Genomic DNA, 18,654 nt, shown 5'->3' on the forward strand with positions numbered 1-18,654 from the left:
CTCTGGATGATCAGGATATGGCTGCTCCTCTCTCACAAATGTCACCTTCCTGTTGTTGTCAGACAGTTTGATGAGTCTGTTTACTGTGTTTGTGTCCACTGTGAGTTCACAGACATCTGATGGAGAGAACAAGACACAATACAGCAGCAGTTTATCATCTAACACAGCTGATGGTTTATTTGTTGCTTTATTAACAGACTGACTGTTAATTAGATCAAAACTTCACAACGACTCATCTTTTTGGATCTTCTTTCAAACTGACAGGTGAATGCAGATACACAAGCTTTAGATTTAAACTACTTTAACATGTGCTGCCTTGTTTTCGTCAGTCAAAGTGAACACACACTTACACTTCCTCAGACCAGGTTTCAGCCTCTGCTCTCCACCATGTTCCACCCTGGAGGAAGAAACAGAGTCAGAATGATCCTTCCAGGTCCTCTTCCACTGAGGACATTATCTCTTTGACTCCATGTTTCACAGTTGTCAGTTCAGCAACATTATCCAGCTGTCTTCACTGATAAATGGTCAATTTTTTAAAAATCCTCATCATTACTGTTGTCTGCATTTTTGTCTGCTGACATATTTAGTTGTTGTTGACATCAGTGGTTACAGATGTTCTGTTCAGTTCAGACTGATGGACTCTGTACAGATGAAACTGTTTTTAACTGGAAATCAGTCAGACTAGTTTAAGAAACTGATCTTTTTTTCTTTCCATCATTCAGTTTCTGTCAAACACATCAGAACTGCAGGCAGCTTTTTTTAAATGTTATTGAGTATTTTACATGTTGCGGCTGAAAATGCTGTTGTAACACAAAGCTGTGACACAATGACACATATGACTGTCTACAGGTCATTTTTAGGTCCATTTTTAACGAGACTGGCACGTGTTGTGGAGGTGAGACTCAGAATCTCTACATAATGTGCCACTGCAGCCTCGCTTAACAAGCAAGTGAGAAATCCAGTCTGGTACTGTCTGTGCTGTTATCAGCAGTACTGCTGGTTCAGACTGTTAACCAACTGTCCTCAGCTTGTCAGTGTGACAGAGGAACAGTGTGTGAGCTCTTGTTGTCTGTTCATACCTGAAACAGTCCGGCAGCTTCACTCCTGAGTCTCCTGGATGATTGTAGGTCAGGTCCAGCTCTCTCAGATGGGAGGGGTTGGATCTCACAGCTGAGGCCAGAGAAGTACAGCCTTCCTCTGTGATCAGACAGCCTGACAGCCTGGACACACACACACACACACACACACAATGATTTGTTTTGATCTTTTTGTCATTGTTTGTGTGAATTTTGAGTTAAATCTGCAGTTATCTATTGTTGACCACTCGCAAGCAGCACAACAAGATGTAAAACCCAACACTGACATATCAACACAGCTGACTTTAAAGATAGGATCCACATACATAAATCAATCAGGCTGCTAATTCAATCCATTTTACAGTTTAAGCTCACTACACGAGAAAAAAATGCATTGCATGTAATGACATGGTCAACGTCAGGCAGAAAATAACAACATTCAAAAACAAGCTCTATTTGAAGCTTTGTATCAGTACTCTGGCACAGTTTTAACATTCAAAGTACGTCTTAATCATTTTGGAAATATTTTTGGCCAGATATAAATATGACTCAGTCCTCCATCAGCCCACTGACTGTGGCTCACCTGCTCACCTTATTGACCATCAGCTAGCCTTGCTGAGCGCAATCAAGTTAAGAACAGTTTTCACTGTTGATGTGAGCTGAGTAAAAATGAGCAGGTGAACCACAGTCACATGGCTGATGGATGTAAGTTTGGCCAATGATATTATCGTTTATTTCAATTCATTCTGAGTGCTGGAAATAAACACAAAACAGAAATTAATCGGCAATACAAATTACATAAATCAAATCCATTGTCCTCAAATCATTATTATGTGTAATAACTTTTTAAAAAATCTAACTTTCAGATATTTCAAGAAATACCAATGTATTTTTCAGTACAAAAGCTGTGATTGTTCTTGTCTTCTTTGCCTCTGTTCTGTTTACTGAAAATACACAAATTTGATATGACTGTCATGTTTTGTAACACTCAACAGTCCGGAATGCTCAGGCCAGGTGACGCATATGGACACCCACAAACATTGTTTGACTTCTTAGGTTGTGTTCTAAGGTTGGGAAATCCAGAAATCCTGGTAAATCAGGAAAAATCCTATTCCTGGTGAACTGTGACTTGAAATCATTGACTTGTATGTCAAGTAACATTTAAATGCTCATCTGTTAAAGGAGTCATCACCTGGTTTTTTACATATCCAGTCCCTCTTGGATCGCTTTGGATCAATTCTTAAAACTTATTAGAAAAAAAAATGTTTTAAAAATCAAACAAAGAGCTTGTTCTGACACTTTTTCATACCGCGACTTTCTCATGCGAGATTATGCGCGAGGTTTTGACCGGTCCGGATGTGCATTGTATTAATATGTTATGAGGCGCGCGTTGATTGGCCGCAGGAAGGACAGAGCCGGAATGGGGGGCGAGCCTGCATGCACACAGACTCCACAACATAAACAGCCCCCTGTCATGGCGCACACACTAAATGACGAACCTTACGGAATTCAGGCATTTATGTACGAGCCAGAGTCGGAAACTGAACGGGAGAGTGAAGAGGCAGAGACGGTGGAAGAGACACGTTTACAGCAGGACGTCTCTGAATGGTAAATTCTTTTTTTTTTCCGTCTTACTTTTCACACTCGTGTTTTACATGTAAGACCTGAGTTTTAATGCTGGCGTTGACGATGTATGGCGTGAAAATGACAGAGAAATAAGCAGATTCGGCGTGCTCACTCAGAAAGTCTGGCTGAGGACGGCTGTGAGCCGATGCTTAATATGCAAGTAGCCTCCTGTGGTAACGTCACCACAGGAGCAGAGTCGAAATCTCCTGCTTTAGGAACGCGCACTATTGTGCGCTATTCCTGTTCGGAAAAAGAGCCAAAGCGAAAAAATTAAGCCACTTTCAGACTCCAGCTTTTCAGGCAAGTTTCAACAGAGGTCCAACACTAATATGCATGATTTAACGAGAGAAATTGTGATTTCCGGGTGATGACTCCTTTAAACAGAAGCTAAATCCTGACCTGAGAATCTCCAGTTTACAGTGTGGACTCTTTAGTCCAACAGACAGCTCCTTCACTCCTGAATCCTGCAGGTCGTTGTGACTCAGGTCCAACTCCTCCAGACCAGAAGACTTCCAGCTGAGAACTGATGAAATATGCTTACAACATCTGTCTGTGAGTTTACAGTCACTCAACCTAAAGAGAAAAACATAATGACAGTCAACATTTTACAAACATTGTCTCCTACATTTAAACACAACCAGAGTTTTAGAGCAGTTTGGTATCTTGAGGTTGAACACTTACAAAGCTGTCTTTGATACTTTGAGCACCGGCAGCAGCCTCTCCAGAACTTTATCTGATCTGGAGTATTTTTTCAGGTCGAAGACATCCAGGTCTTCATCAGAACTGAGCAGCAGATATGCCATAGCTGACCAATGTGCAGGTGAGATTTCACCAACATCTCCTGAGTTCTGGTACTGTTGGACTTGTTCTAGCAGAGACTGGTCACCCAACTCATTTAAACAGTGGAACAGATTGATGACTTTGTTATCGCTGGACAGATTCTTGATCTTCTTGTGAATGTAGCCAATTGTGTTCTGGTCATTCCCTGGACATCTTCTTTTGAATTTAAATTCTGTCTGAAGAAGCTCCTGATTCTTTTCCTGTGAAAGACCAAGCAGGAAGCGCAGGAACAAGTCCCATCGTCCATGATCGTCGACCAAAGCCAGATCCACTGCCTTCTTATGGAGGAAGGAGAGTTGACTTTTCTCTGATGACAAACGCCACCAACTTTTCTTGCTGGGAAGCAGATTCTTTCTGCTATCTATGAAGGTTTCTAACACATACAGAGCTGCAAGAAACTCCTGAACAGTTAAATGTATGAAAGAGTACATCACTTGTTTGTGAAGACCAGCTTCTTTTCTTATGACCTGTGTACAAACTCCTGAATAAACAGCAGCTTCTGTCAGATCAATCTGACTTCTCAAGTCATCTTCATAGAATACTAAGTTGCCCTTCTGCAGCTGTTCAAATGCCAGCTTTCCTAATTTCATGATCACATCTTTGTCTGTTTCATAGTTCTGAAAATCCTTCTTATTTTTACGTTTTGTCTGGATGATCAGGAAGTGTGTGTACAGTTCAGTCACAGTCTTCGGTAGGTCACCTTCAGGAGTTTCTGTGAGGAGACTCTGGAGCACAGTGGCTGAAATCCAACAGAAGAGTGGGATGTGGCACATGACGTAAAGACTTCTTAACGGTTTGGACTGAAGATGATTGAGGATCTTCTGAGCCTTATCCTTGTCATGGATTTTCTTCTGAAAGTATTCCTCCTTTTGCTCATCATCAAAGCCTTGAACCTCGGTCACCCTGTGGATGAACTCGATGGGAATCTTAGTGGCTGCTGCTGGTCTACTTGTGATCCAGACTGAGGCTTTGGGGAGCAGTTTCCCTTTGATTAAGTTGGTTAGTAGGCAGTCTAATGTTGTTTTGTCTGTAATACTGTGGCACGTCTGATTATTCTCAAAGTCCAGAGGCAGTCTGCTTTCATGCAGACCACCAAAGATGAACAGAATATTTGAAGTGTCGTAGTCTGAGGTCTCTAAATCCCTCACTTCTTTAAAATTGTGACCTATTAACTCTTTAAGACTCATCTTGTCTTTTATTAAATTCAGCTCTCTGAATGTGAATGGAAATATGAAGTGAGTAGTCTGGTTGGCTGTTCCAGTTGCCCAGTCATGAGTGAACTTCTGCACAGCGACAGTTTTTCCAATCCCAGCGTTTCCCTTGGTCAGAACTCTCTGCGGAGCATTTTCTTCATTTGGTGACGGTTTAAAAATGTCATCAAGGTTGATTTTCTTCTGCTCACTTGAACTCCTTTTACATTCTAATTCAACAACTTCGTGTTCACTATTAACCTCCTGACTGTCTCCCTCTGTGATGTAAAGCTCTGTATACATCTTGTGTAACAGAGCTGATGATCCATCTTCCTGTGTTCCTTGAAACAGATCCGGAGTTTGAGATTCAAGATAAGATTTTAGATCAGCTTGGCACTTTTGGATGTTTCCTGAAAGATAAATGAGATCATAGTTACATGAATAACATGTTTCTTGTACTTTCCAAAGTCAGCAAATACTACACATGTTTCTCCTTTCAGAAGACGCAATTTTTACCGCTTTCAAGGTGCCGCGACACAGCAGAAAAGGAGGGAACTTCTCTTTTTCTAGCTGATTTTGCATCAGCTGCAGTGGGCACCAACAACCACCACGTGGCACATATGAGCAATCTATATCAGACTATAGTGAACAGGTTGCTTTATCACCTCATTGTCTCAGTCCATACCCACAGAGACCCTCGAGGGCCACATGGTAGGAAAAATCTGGATGTGAAAATCTGTGTGAATTAATTTGTACACGGTGCTGTTAGATTCACAATCTGTGTGCACAGATTTTCCCATCTCAATTTCCAAGAGAAAGATTTTCTCATCGATCATCTGGAGGCTGATCATCAATAAAGATGATGACAACTCTGTTTGATTGTATATGAGCAAACTGATCAAACTTTAACTGGAGGAGGAACACTGCAGTGCGTCTCTGTGTAGGTGGTGCACAGATCTCAGTCCTCGGCCTGGAGGTAAGTAGGCTTCTATAATTTGAATGAAGAGGGCTGTTAAAGTTAAATATCAGCTGAAGTAATCAGGATAACATAGCACCATGCTGCTACTGCTGATCACATTGTGGTCAAACTGGGTATAAAGTCAATTCCTGTCATCAGGATTCACACACTCTGCTGCCATCTAGCGGCTGCAGTTATCTAGTGCAGCTTCCTGTTTTACCGCTGCAGTTTCACCGTGGTGACGCATCGTATCACAGCGGGTTAGAGTTACCAGCCTATCGTACACGTGATTCTTGGTTTCTGAAAAGATGCTAAACTTAGCATCTATTCAGAAACCAGAAGAATCACATAAAGTACAAAACGGGTAGATGACAGGGAAGAAAAGCTGATGGCCAGTGACTTTACAGGATGTTAAAGTCACATCTGCAGCTTTAAGTGTGTCATCTCCATAATATACTGCGTGTTCATAATATCTGAATCTCGTCATGTTTTAATAGTAGAAGTATGGTGAACCTTTTTATCATTTGGCTGTGAAAAACCTTGTTAAATATACAGGTATGTTGTATGTGTTTATGTGTTTAAACAGATGAATACCTTTGGTTTTAGTAGAAACATCAGTGGTCTCATCTGTTCTGTTTGGAGGTCGGTCTGAAACAGAAACATACAACATCTTTTGGAAAATGCTAAATATTTAAAGGCATTTTGGTGGCTACATTTAAGCAAGCAGAAAGTATAAAAGTTGTTAATTTAATGTATTACTTCAGTGGGAACATTTACCTGTGTTGTTAATGGTGATATTGGTGATAATGTCTCTTCCAATGTTGACACCAGTCATATGAGGAGTGCTGATGACACCTCCAGTCTGTGCTGTGACTGTTGAGCTTCCCACTTGAGTTTCAGCTGTTAGAAAATAGACAAAATAATCAGGAACCATAACTCACTTTCCTTTTGTTAATGTCTGAACTATGTTAAGAGGGTTCACAGATTCTATCTTGTTAGAGCAGACTGACCTGAAAGATTAAGAACAAATAAAGTCTAGTGAAGCCTCTTGGTGAGGTCAGTTGTTGAACCTCAGATTCAGGAGGAACAATGCAGATTCCACTCTGGTCATGTCACAGTGGACATTATATGGTACATGAATCTGAGCTCGTGTTGAAGCAACAGACATTGTTCAGCTTTTGTCCTTCACGAGAGGATGAAACAGTCCTGTAGATTTGGTCCTGCTTCATGTTATTTAGAAGAAAGAAAGCAGGCTGATGGAAACGCTACATGATTTTAAATATCATAAATAAATAGCTGTGATAGTAGCTTGGCTGCTCCCCAACACTGACTGTAATTCATCTTTAGATGATGATGAAAAACTACAAAAACACCTTCCAATATGATGCAATCCAATACTAAAACATAACAATGGTGAGGAAATTCTGTCTGACTAAAAACAACCTGAACACTTCAGGCGAGTAAAGAGACAGGGCCGGACGGACGAAGACACATCGTATCAACAGAATCAATATTCCTGCACACACCAGGAGAAGACTGACACTATTTCATTAACAGTTACAATAAAAACAAGAAGAAGAAAAATACGTGTTTCATGTAGCTTCTTCAGATTTGCTCCGATCAGACCATGAATCTGATTAGATCGTGTCAATCGTATCCTGGTGTGGCTGGAAGATTGATGTTTGGATCTGCTGTGATTTGCACTTCTTCCGTACATACCAGAGAATACAGCAGCTTTACCTTCACTCTGAGAGGAAGAAGGTCCTCTGTTCTCTGGAGTCTCTCCAACATCACCAACATTCACTGACACTGAGGGAGGTGAAGACAGAAGATTATGGCTGGGTTGCACCAACAAGGATTCATTTAATCTGAGATCAGATCTAATCTGAGTTTAGTTAAACTAGTTTAAAATGAGTTAATCCAGATTATTGATGCTTCAACCTTTTCTCCTCATTATGAAATCAGCCTCTTTGTTTCTCTTTGCTGAAAACAATGAGCTTCTGTACTGAGAGGCCTGTTCCTTTACAAGTATTGTGTGGTCGACTCACTCTCTTCATCTGAAAATGATATTAAAATAAAGACTGTGACTGACCTTCTGGTCCTGAGCTGTTGGCTGACAGACTCTGCACCAGGTCATTCCTCTTGATCTTCTCTAAAATCTTCTTGGTCACCTTCAGAGCTCCATCAAGTGTAAAGGTGTTCACCATCAGATCCACTGTGTCCCGTCTTTCTGCTCTCTCCAGCCTGGACTGTTTGATGGGTTGGTAGCCTTCCAGGATGTCAGGCAGCTTCAGATACCATTTGAAATCCCTGAATTCATCAACTTTTAGATCCTCCAGAGTGTTGAAAATGTCCTCTGGTGTCATCGTGGCTCCCTGCTAAAGACAGGCAGTGTTATCACCTGAAGGAAAACCAGCCAGACTTCCATCAGCTGGGAAACATCAGGGAAGACCGGTCTGAACTGTTGAGAAGCTGCTGCATTTATGACCTGACACACTGCGACCTGTACTGACAACATACACAAACTGCTGACCTTGTTATTCTCTGCTCTGCTGGCAGAGATGATTCAAACACAGAAACATGACCCTGGTTGTACTGACCGACCAATCAGTGGTCTGCACTGTTTTAACTCCAACTGTCTTCAGACAGTTATTCAGAAATTTCACTGAGCTATTTTCATAATATAAGAGAAAGTTTCCATGTTGGTCCAGTTTTAAATGTACACGGCTCACGAGTGGCATTTGTCCAATCAGGTGCAGCCAGTGAGTGTTTGCGTGGTTGTCGGACGGTGTCGCCTGTTTTGGTCGAGTGTTCAAAGCTGGGAAGCGTCCTGTGCTCTTGTGTCAAATGAACCAAGACTGAACACAGTCGTTCAGTTTGCAGCCTGAACACATTTATAGTCTACTAATGTTTATTTTCAGGCTCAGCTGGACAATAAAGTTGTAAAGCAACATTACAACATCGCTCTCTTATTGTGAGCTAACGTTACTTTGACATGTTGAGAGATCAATCAATCAAATTTTATTTGTATAGCCCTTTACAATAGCCAGACGGTACCCAAAGTGCTTTACATCAAAGCAATAAAATAATACACATAAGAACACAAGAAAGTGCTACAGTGCTGCAGGGTGTTAAAGGCCCTCTAAAAGTGCATAAAGTAAAAAACAGGCAAAATAAGTGCAGCTAAGAGCAGGACTACCCTCGTCAGAGTTAAATGCCAATCTAAAAAAGTGTGTCTTCATCTTTGATTTAAAAAGGCTGAGGTCAGCAGTGGTGTGAATGTCAGGGGGCAGTCTGTTCCACAGCCTGGGAGCTGTGACAGCAAAAGAACGATCGCCTCACTGTTTAAGTCTTTAAGACCTTGGGACCTCTAACAGGAGCTGGCAGGAAGAACAGAGGGCCCTGCCATGATCACGGACAGTTAAAATCTCTGACAGGTAGGAGGGAGCCAGGCCATTAATGGCATAAAAAGCAAACAATAAAAGTTTAAAATCAATTCTAAAACGAACTGGAAGCCAGTGGAGTGACGACAGCACAGGGGTAATGTGTTCACGCCTGGAAGTGCCTGTTAAAAATCGGGCAGCAGCGTTCTGGACAAGTTGGAGACGCGACGTTAAAGACCGGCTGAGGCCGACATAAAGTGCATTACTATCGTCCAGTCTTGAACTGATGAAAGCGTGGATCGCCTTCTCGAGGTCCTGCCGACTTAAAAAAGGCTTCACTGTGGCCAGGAGATGCAGCTGATGTGTTTATGGAATCTGAGCCCACTGTCAAATGTTTCCCCATGATTCTTTACATGTGGTTTAAAAAAGGGCGCCAGAGTCCCAGAGCTTGTAATTGAAACATTTGACACAGATGATGTGCCAAACAGCATACATTCGGTTTTGCTGTCATTCAAGTGCAAAAAGTTCAGAGCCCGCCATTGTTTTACATCAGTGATACAGTCCAGTAACTGAGTAAGTGCAGTGTTTTCATCGGGTCTCATGGGCAAATATAACTAAATCATCAGCATAAAAATGAAAAGACAGATTGTGCTTTTTTATAATTGATCCCAGCGGTAGCATCTACAATGAAAACAGAGATGATGTGGTGATAAGAGTGATACAAACACACAGCAGGACCTGACACTCCCTCATCTCTCTGCAGTAAAGTCAGCTCACATTAAAATCACTCAATTAAACAAAACATGAAAAGACTCATTTTGTTGAGAAAGTCACATTTCATAGAATAACTAATGAGTTCATTCATGAACATTCAGAACTTCAAATCGTCTTCATTCACTTCATCACTGCTCTCATCCACAAGTTCATGTTGTAGTTTGTTCATCAGAGGTGTGTCATGTTACCTGTCACAGTTCTCACCTGTTAAAGTCCAGATGAGGTCAAAGAGTGGTTCTTCCTTCGTCTACAGACTCTGACAGACGCTGCTGGTGTCTGTGTTCATCTGACCGACAGCCGTCACATCCTCATACCTTCAAATCCAAATCCAGACACATCAATGAGGTGAGAGCAGAAAGCCAGTGTGAGCTGTAGTGCTGCCAGTCAGCAGCAGGTGTCAGTGTTACAGAAGCTCTGTCAGTCAGCGCTCTGATGGGAGAGATTTCACAGCAGTTAGACACACTGACAGAGATCCAGAGTCCAAACTGCAGGAACAATGAAGCCCCGACAACAAGAAGACAAACAACAACAGGTTGATGATTGAATGAGGGAGAGAGAACAGTCTGTAAACTCATGACAACATGTGACAAACACAAAGTGCATCAACAAAGAGACAGAGAGGTCGACTGAAAGCAACAACACACATCTGACACACATTTACAATAAACTGTCTCTTTCAAATATCTGCTCTGTTTCCATTCAGTAACAACACCATTAATGTTTGGTGGCTGAATTTAAAGAGTCCTTCACATGTTGTCACATCTCAGTGTCTTAATACACAACTCACATGCTGTATGTATGTTGACAGAGTTCCTGGTTCTGCAGAACTGGACTTTCTCTTATTGTGACATTATAATATGAATAAAATCACAATCAGCTGATCAAACTTTGATGAGCTCATGATTTTGGCTCCGTCTCTCTTGTTGAAACTAAACTTCTCTCCACAAACATGTTACATTTAGAATAACGAGCTCGTTCTCTACAAAAATACATCTTTATTTTTAAAGCTGCTTCAAAATAAAATCATTCTTGTTGGTGGACTAAGAGACTGGAATGTCAGGCTGCACAACTCTTCACATTATTGGAGGAAACAGAAGAATGAAAGAATAAGCAGCTGTTTGTGATGTCATTCTTCTGGATCAGAACCTGCTGAGGAGTATTAACCTCCCAAGGCCGCTCACTCACACTGTCACTTTGTCTCATACTGCTGTGGCTGCTTTGTGCTTTTCAGCAGAGCGTCTGGATCAGAACACAAACATCAGAGCTTCACTTCTTCATGTGGTTCCATGTTTGAATGGTCCAACAGGGAATCTGGTCCCTGCCTCTCAACTAGTTTCTTACTAATAAAGACACAAGTTGTTTCTTTCCCGTTTCTCAACAGTTTCTACTGCCATGATTGAGTCAAACTGATGAAGACACAAACAGTCTGATAACACGAGTCTTTACAGGAGAAAAGACACAAATCACACATGAAGAAGTGACATTAAAAACACACATTTACCTTTTTGTCTGCAGGCAGAAATCATGTGAGTCTCACAGAGACAGGAAGTGAAAGTTAGAGACGGAGGGAAACTGGTTTACTGTCAGGACTGTTTACAGGTGAAGTGAGAGAAGAGAGGCTGTGTGTGTGTGTGTGTGTGTGTGTGTGTGTGTGTGATGGATGTGGACTAAGTAATGAAGTGAGGTCACTAGTAACAGTCATATCTCAGACTCCATTAACAAACTGCATGATTTTACCAGTTGTTGCCTCACGAGGAGAAACTTAAAGTTTGTGAAACAGCTGCAGCACATTTTAAATCTCTGGTGTCTTCTTGTGAATTCAGCTTTAAATAAAATACATTAAGATGACGAAGACAGGAAGTGAGATCAGATCTCAAGTGGTCACAAAACGAAGGTCAAGACACGTTTGAGGCCCCCCACACACCACCTAGACTCAAATCAACAGCCAACTGCCTTTATCCAACCACTCTGTTGCCTCTCGTCTGACACGAGTGGCAGAAAATTTGCAGTGATCATACCACGTGCTGCCAACTTCACAGTCGCGTGCACGTTCTGCGCTTGTGCGAGATGCAATAAGCCTCCTTAAGGTTAGGGTGGCGCTAGTCTCGTGCCAGTACTCCAAACATGAAACTAGGAAATGACAGAATGGAGTGCATAGACAAAGCGCACACAGTATTCCGCCCTCCCACACACAGCGCTGATTCACTAGCACGCCGCCAATCAGAATGGTCATACAGCTAGCACATAACCAATCAGAGTATCCAATGGCTCAGACGGCCAACGGTTGACCCAGTGTGTTTCAGGCTTTAAGATCGCGTGTGAACTGACGGGCTTGAAGCTGTTCTCTGATGATGGGATCACTGAGGACGGAGGGTAAAACCAACCAGTCTGTCTCTCAGGACGCACCTGTCTGTCTGCGTCCTAACGCTGGTGAGGGTTAGTTCATCTAGAGACCAACAAAGCTCAGATTATAACTCCACCCCTGGGTCCTCTGACTGAACTGTCCATGACAGGTAATGGATTACTCATAAAGAGGTACGTATTATGTTACGTAACTACGTATCCCTTTAACACATACTTATTGAAGTATTTATAAAAATCCTCTTTTATAAACTCTGGCCTCTTTAAACTTCCTCTGCCCTGCTCATGAGCAGAAGAAGTCATGTGACAGAGGAGGACAGGTGGAACCACCACAGTGTAACACCAGAGGCAGCTGCTAACTTCCTGTTTCCTGCCCACAGTTATATACATATATAACATGACCACGTCCCTCACTGACCTCATTGTAACCATGACGATAAAGCTCTTCTGAACTGAACTGAGTCATGTGAACCTAAAACCCAGAATGCTCTCTGAGCTCGACCAGATGACAAACCAAGGATTCAGACAAGACAAAGTTAACGGTTAAAGAAAAATGTTCTAATGAGGATGAACTTAACTCACAGCTTGGTAAACAAAACATGGAGGAGGAAAGGAAGGAGGTGGAGTGCCAAAGCAATGAAACCAATAAAACAACACAAGGCCTATATACTAATTCTTAGTCAAAACCAACAGAAACCCTGTCTTCTCTAAACAAAGAGGGTTCAAATCAACTGTTAATACTGACAAGAAATGATTATATACACAGATTGTTGGATCAACCGGCTGCTTTGAGCAGATATTACCAATCAAAAGACACAGAAAGAGAAAAGAGACAGAAAGCAGCTGCTGACACACAGCTGGAAGATCTAAAATCTCTTCTGATTGAACTTCAGTGTAACTCAAAAGCTCCAGCAGGTCAGACTGAGAGGAAGCTGCACATTTCAAATGTCTCGGCTGTTTGTTTCCTGTGACTGAGCTGAACGTCGAGCTGCAGCCTCGTCTTCAGCCACGACTGAGTCAAACTAATGAAGACACAAACAGTCTGATAACACGAGTCTTTACAGCAGGAAAGACACAAATCACACATGAAGAAGTGACATTAAAAACACACATTTACCTTTTTGTCTGCAGGCAGAAATCATGTGAGTCTCACAGAGAGAGAAGAAGTGAAGTTAGAGACGAGAGAGAGAAGCTGTTTACTGTCAGGACTGTTTACAGGAAGCACAAGTTCTGTCTTTAAAGTTCCACATTTTTTTTCATCTGTAAAAACATTCAGGAGGAAAAAAAAATGTTTTCACTTAAAGGAGTCATCACCTGGTTTTTCACATATCCAGTCCCTCTTGGATCGCTTTGGATCAATTCTTAAAGCTTATTAGAAAGTAAAAAAAAAAAAAAAAAAAAAAAAAAAAAAAGGTTTTGACCGGTCCCGATGTGCATTGTATTAATATGTTATGAGGCGCGCGTTGATTGGCCGCAGGAAGGACAGAGCCGGAATCGGGGGCGAGCCTGCATGCACACAGACTCCACAACATAAACAGCCCCCTGTCATGGCGCACACACTAAATGATGAACCTTACGGAATTCAGGCATTTATGTACGAGCCGGAGTCAGAAACCGAACGGGAGAGTGAAGAGGCAGAGACGGTGAAGAGACACGTTTACAGCAGGATGTCTCTGAATGGTAAATTCTTTTTTTTTCCGTCTTACTTTTCACACTCGTGTTTTACATGTAAGACCTGAGTTTTAATGCTGGCGGTGACGATGTATGGCGTGAAAATGACAGAGAAATAAGCAGATTCGGCGTGCTCACTCAGAAAGTCTGGCTGAGGACGGCTGTGAGCCGATGCTTAATATGCAAGTAGCCTCCTGTGGTAACGTCACCACAGGAGCAGAGTCAAAATCTCCTGCTTTAGGAACGCGCACTACTGTGCGCTATTCCTGTTCGGAAAAAGAGCCAAAGCGAAAAAATTAAGCCACTTTCAGACTCCAGCTTTTCAGGCAAGTTTCAACAGAGGTCCAACACCAATATGCATGATTTAACGAGAGAAATTGTGATTTCCGGGTGATGACTCCTTTAATAAATTATCCTATTAAGTGGTTTTTGCCACCAGCTGTCAGCTCATCAACAGAGGCAAGAAATCAATTTAGATCGGACAGAAAATGGATCACCAGAAATAAAAAATCTCCTCACTGACTCCTCAGGGCTTCCATACCTCTCAGCATGGATGTTACATAGTTGCCTACTCTCCCGATTCACGCGGGAGACTCCCGATTTTTAACCCTATCTCCCTCGATGCTCCCGGTCAATAATTTCTCCCGTTAATATCCCGATTTTACAGTGAAGGAAACAAGTAAGATTGTGGGGCATATTTGTTGCAGTATCTGGCAACCCTGACCTGCCTGTGCGGATGAGCAGGTGTGTGATTGTTCCTGATAAATCCCGCAATCCGGCTTTTCCGACCTGAAAATGAGGCTCACGTGAATCATGCAAATCCGTTTTTTTTTTTTTTGTGTGTGGGGGGGAGCTTTGCGCAAGGCACGGGTCGGGTATTGGTAAACATAATGACATTTGATTTTGATGATGACATGATTTGTGTCAGTTTATTGTATTTTAGTGCTTCCTCTATTTAATATGAATATTAATATGCAGAAATTATGATTATTTTTCTCAATAGCTTACATGGCATGTGGCCCACTGACTTCTGAAAATAAAAAAAGTTCTCTTATGCTCAGGATGTTAACATATTTTCAAGCAGCAATCTCAGCTTCTACACTATTTTGTCTCATGTCTTAGATTCTGAAATTCTGAAAATGAATTTTTTTTTCAAAAATCTCACCAGTAGGTGAGATTTAAAGGGTCATTTATCAAGATTTTCTTCCGGGGGGGCCCCCAGACCCCCCTAATGTTGCTAGGTTATCAACTCAGAGCACAGCTGCTATAAAAAAAAATTTAGGGGAAACACTGTTCTAAGAATTTTGGACATGTGTGGTTTCAAATATAAGGCAAGAAATTATGACGAATAAATTGCACACCTGGCGAAGGAACCTTGTTACTTGGGCCGATACACCGATGAAAAAAATCTCCCTATTTTTCACAACCCAATGTTGGCAAGAATGATGTTATGGTGGCAGATAAGATACTGGGTCATGACTTACTGGCTCTGAGAGAGATAAAAGAAGACCCTGAATTCAAACAAAACGGATGAAGCCTTTGACATTTGGGCACAAAAGGGATTGACTGTTTTTGGGCAGTGTTTAAATGAGAAGGGAATAATAGAATTTGAATCTTTAAGTAAAGCGTATCATTTGCCGCATTCCCACTTCTTCCGATATTTACATGTGGCGTGGCCAAGGCTCTTAATGTCAATGTCAGGTTGTTGAACAACGCCACCTTGGGAATTGCACCCAAGGAATTATTTTACAGTGATCAAAAACACAGGTTCGTTCCACTCGGCAGGCAAGACACGTGGTTCACAGCTTACAAAAATACTAGAAAAAGGGTTCACCCAGACACGCGTGGCAGTCACACAGTGATATCACCAAAATCCAAAAGAAGCACAGCACACAAGGAGGGACACCACCAGCCTGCAGCCACTGAGAAGAAGACAAAAAAAGGGAAGTTTACAATGGAAATAATTGACCCAAAATGTACAACAAAAATACACAAAAGAAAGCAAGGAATAATTCACAATATAAGCTAAACACAATTGCCTAAAGAAAGCAATTTACTTAATCCAAACAACGTAAAGAAAACAAATAATCCAAAAATAAGGGATTAACTTTTCACAATCATTTAGTTAAAATGACAAAAGTAACCAGGTTAAAGACCGTGTAAAGCGGCAAAAAAATTGTGTTATGAGTTTGTCACACCATAGAAACATGTATCATTGACCACTGAGCCAAATTTGTAAGATTAAAAAAAATTGTTAAGTATATAAAATTAGGTCTCAAAATCATGGAACAACAAGCACTTCTTTCTCCTGTGAAATGCTGGGGGCGTGTCAGTCAGAGGTGCTGGAACCACGCCCACGCGGCGTGGGGGGGGCACGTCATGTTAATGACGTCGGTGTTCCCCAGGTGTCTGGACTGCAACACATTCTGGCCCTTAATTCAACTCAGTTTAAATTTAACCTGCTCCTCCTTGTGTAAGCTAAGGAATGTAGACAATACGGGGCTCACAGCTCCAAGGGATCTTGGAGGCAGCATTCAGCTGTGTGTGGGTCAAAGGTTAGCAGGAGACAAGATCAATTTAGGGACTAAAACAGAGCCTGACTCCTATGTCAGGTGGAGGAAGATCTCTAAATGTGTACATCTCCAGAAAAGGATAGAGAAATCATTTAGGTAATTTTGGAGTATAACACCCAAGGAGGAACAGTAACAGATTTAGCCTTTTATGGGAGATGAGCAGAGAGATAGACCACCTCCTTTTCATGTCGATTGGATAGATGGACCCTCAACCCACCGCAATGACCAATTAGGATTAGGCAGGTACAGCCCAAGGGACTTTAAGAAGGCCCCTACGAGTAGAGACGGGGGGGGGCACTTGGAAAACCTCCTAAGCGCAAAGGCCGAGGTTTTGAGGGAGCAGAGGGCAGAGCATTTTGGCATAGTTTTGTCCACAGATTTGATAATATCAGAAAGTGGCCGCTTCTGACCGGGACTCAAGGCACTAGATTCTGTTTTAATAAAGAGTGCTTCTTCATTCCACCCGCCTTGCCTCCGCAGACTCCTTTTATGATCAAACTACACGCCGACACCTTTGAGAAGAACAGCCCAGAAACCACATTCCCCTTGTCTATCTAAACCCGCGGACAGTTTATAATCATATGGATGCTGTTATAATGTGTAGTGATTGAGATCCTGACCCACCAAACATCCTGGAAAGTGACGGAGTGAAGTTTTTCGCGACTTAAATTACATAATTATACATAATCACCATCAGTAAACAGGACGCCGTCTGACTCTGTCACTCGCGGGGACGGAGGCCTGAAGTTTCAGTCAGGAGGGCTGGCGGTCGCGGTGATTTATTTTCGTCAAACACTCGGTGAGTTAAAGTCTTGTGACAAGCGTGACAAACGCTGTTTTATGAGCAGAAATGTGAGGAAGGTTCTCCACATACAGGTGTGGTATTTGTTTTCCTCATATAAGTTGCCAAAGACAGTTACAGTTACTGCGTTACTTTTGTTCGGTCCAGTAACGTTGCTTTGTGGGACATTTCTCTGTATTTAGTTGAGTGAAGGACCTGTGCAGTTATCAGACTGTCAGACCGACACGCCCTCGCTCCGCGCCTCCGGATTATCCGTTCACACTGGGACGGCTCACCAATAATGCGGCCCTGATACTACCTCCACATACCGCCGGTGGGACCCGCTGTCAGCGGGATGGAGAGGGTCAGCGGCGGTCAGCGGCGGTCACACCTCCTCATCGGCGAGGAGATGTGGCCGCAAGCCGGGGATGGAGAGGGTCGGTTCGGCCCCGCTGACCAGCGTCAACGGACTCTGCAGACATCCAGACATTACCTGGTGATAGTTGCTGAAACTATCAGGGGTAAAGTGGACACTGCAGAGAGGTGTTGGTGGTGATGTTTAACTCCCCACAGTAATGTTAGCTCCTCTTGACAAAATCGATCCACTGTTTCCTTACGTTGTCATCCGAAGGAAACTTAAATAAGCTAACAGCCGTCACCCTGCACACTGTGGCATCCAGGAAAGATGCAGAGCGATGTGGAGGAGACATGACTGGTTAGCTGACTGGTTGACTGGTTAGCTGACTGGTTGACTGGTTAGCTGACTGGTTGACTGGTTAGCTGACTGGTTGGCTGACTGGTTGGCTGGTTAGCTGACTGGTTGACTGGTTAGCTGACTGGTTGACTGGTTAGCTGACTGGTTGACTGGTTAGCTGACTGGTTGACTGGTTAGCTGACTGGTTGGCTGGTTAGCTGACTGGTTAGCTGACTGGTTGAATGGTTAGCTGACTGGTTGACTGGTTAGCTAGCTGCAAACTATTGTAAGCAATGCTATCCAAGACTGGAGAGCGAGTGGGAGAACCGCTGAAGCTGACGCGCTGAACGTATTTATACCACTTCCGCAGCAGGGCCGGGTTTATAAGATTTCTGACCCGCCCATTAAATCCTGAACACAGAAATGTTGAAAAACAGTTTGTGAGCCTAGCTCCAAAATTAGATTCTAAATGGTCGAATGGCTTTTACATGTTTTAAGTAAACACATTAATGACCTGTTTGATGTGTTTATAAGAAAATGGCTGATTTTGCTTTACACGGACTTTAAAAGTGCAATGTCAGCAGTGCACCATGCAAGCCAGCTGCGGCCACAACCCGGAAGACAGCAGCGCCACCAAGCAGCACAGAGCTGCGGGAAAATGAAGGCAGCAGTAAATCAGTCACTGCCGGAGACAAAGTCCGGCGGATCAGGGGACAACGTCGTACAT

At 42.6% G+C, this 18,654-nt stretch overlaps 1 protein-coding gene across 1 annotated transcript; it reads right to left on the reverse strand.

Moving 5' to 3' along the window:
- Positions 1 to 778: 778 nt before the first annotated feature.
- LOC115586093 (protein NLRC3-like) lies at positions 779 to 12,291 on the reverse strand. Its single transcript, XM_030424860.1, has 10 exons — positions 11,349 to 12,291; positions 10,052 to 10,276; positions 7,783 to 8,068; positions 7,431 to 7,499; positions 6,468 to 6,590; positions 6,285 to 6,338; positions 3,384 to 5,142; positions 3,102 to 3,275; positions 1,080 to 1,220; positions 779 to 800 (listed from the first exon to the last, which is right to left on the reverse strand). The coding sequence occupies exons 3-10, from the start codon at positions 8,054 to 8,056 to the stop codon at positions 779 to 781; spliced, it is 2,616 nt and encodes an 871-aa protein (XP_030280720.1). The 5' UTR covers positions 8,057 to 8,068; positions 10,052 to 10,276; positions 11,349 to 12,291.
- Positions 12,292 to 18,654: the final 6,363 nt, after the last annotated feature.

The sequence above is a fragment of the Sparus aurata genome, chromosome 1 (genome assembly GCF_900880675.1).
Source record: "Sparus aurata chromosome 1, fSpaAur1.1, whole genome shotgun sequence".
Classification (NCBI taxonomy): Eukaryota; Metazoa; Chordata; class Actinopteri; order Spariformes; family Sparidae; genus Sparus; species Sparus aurata.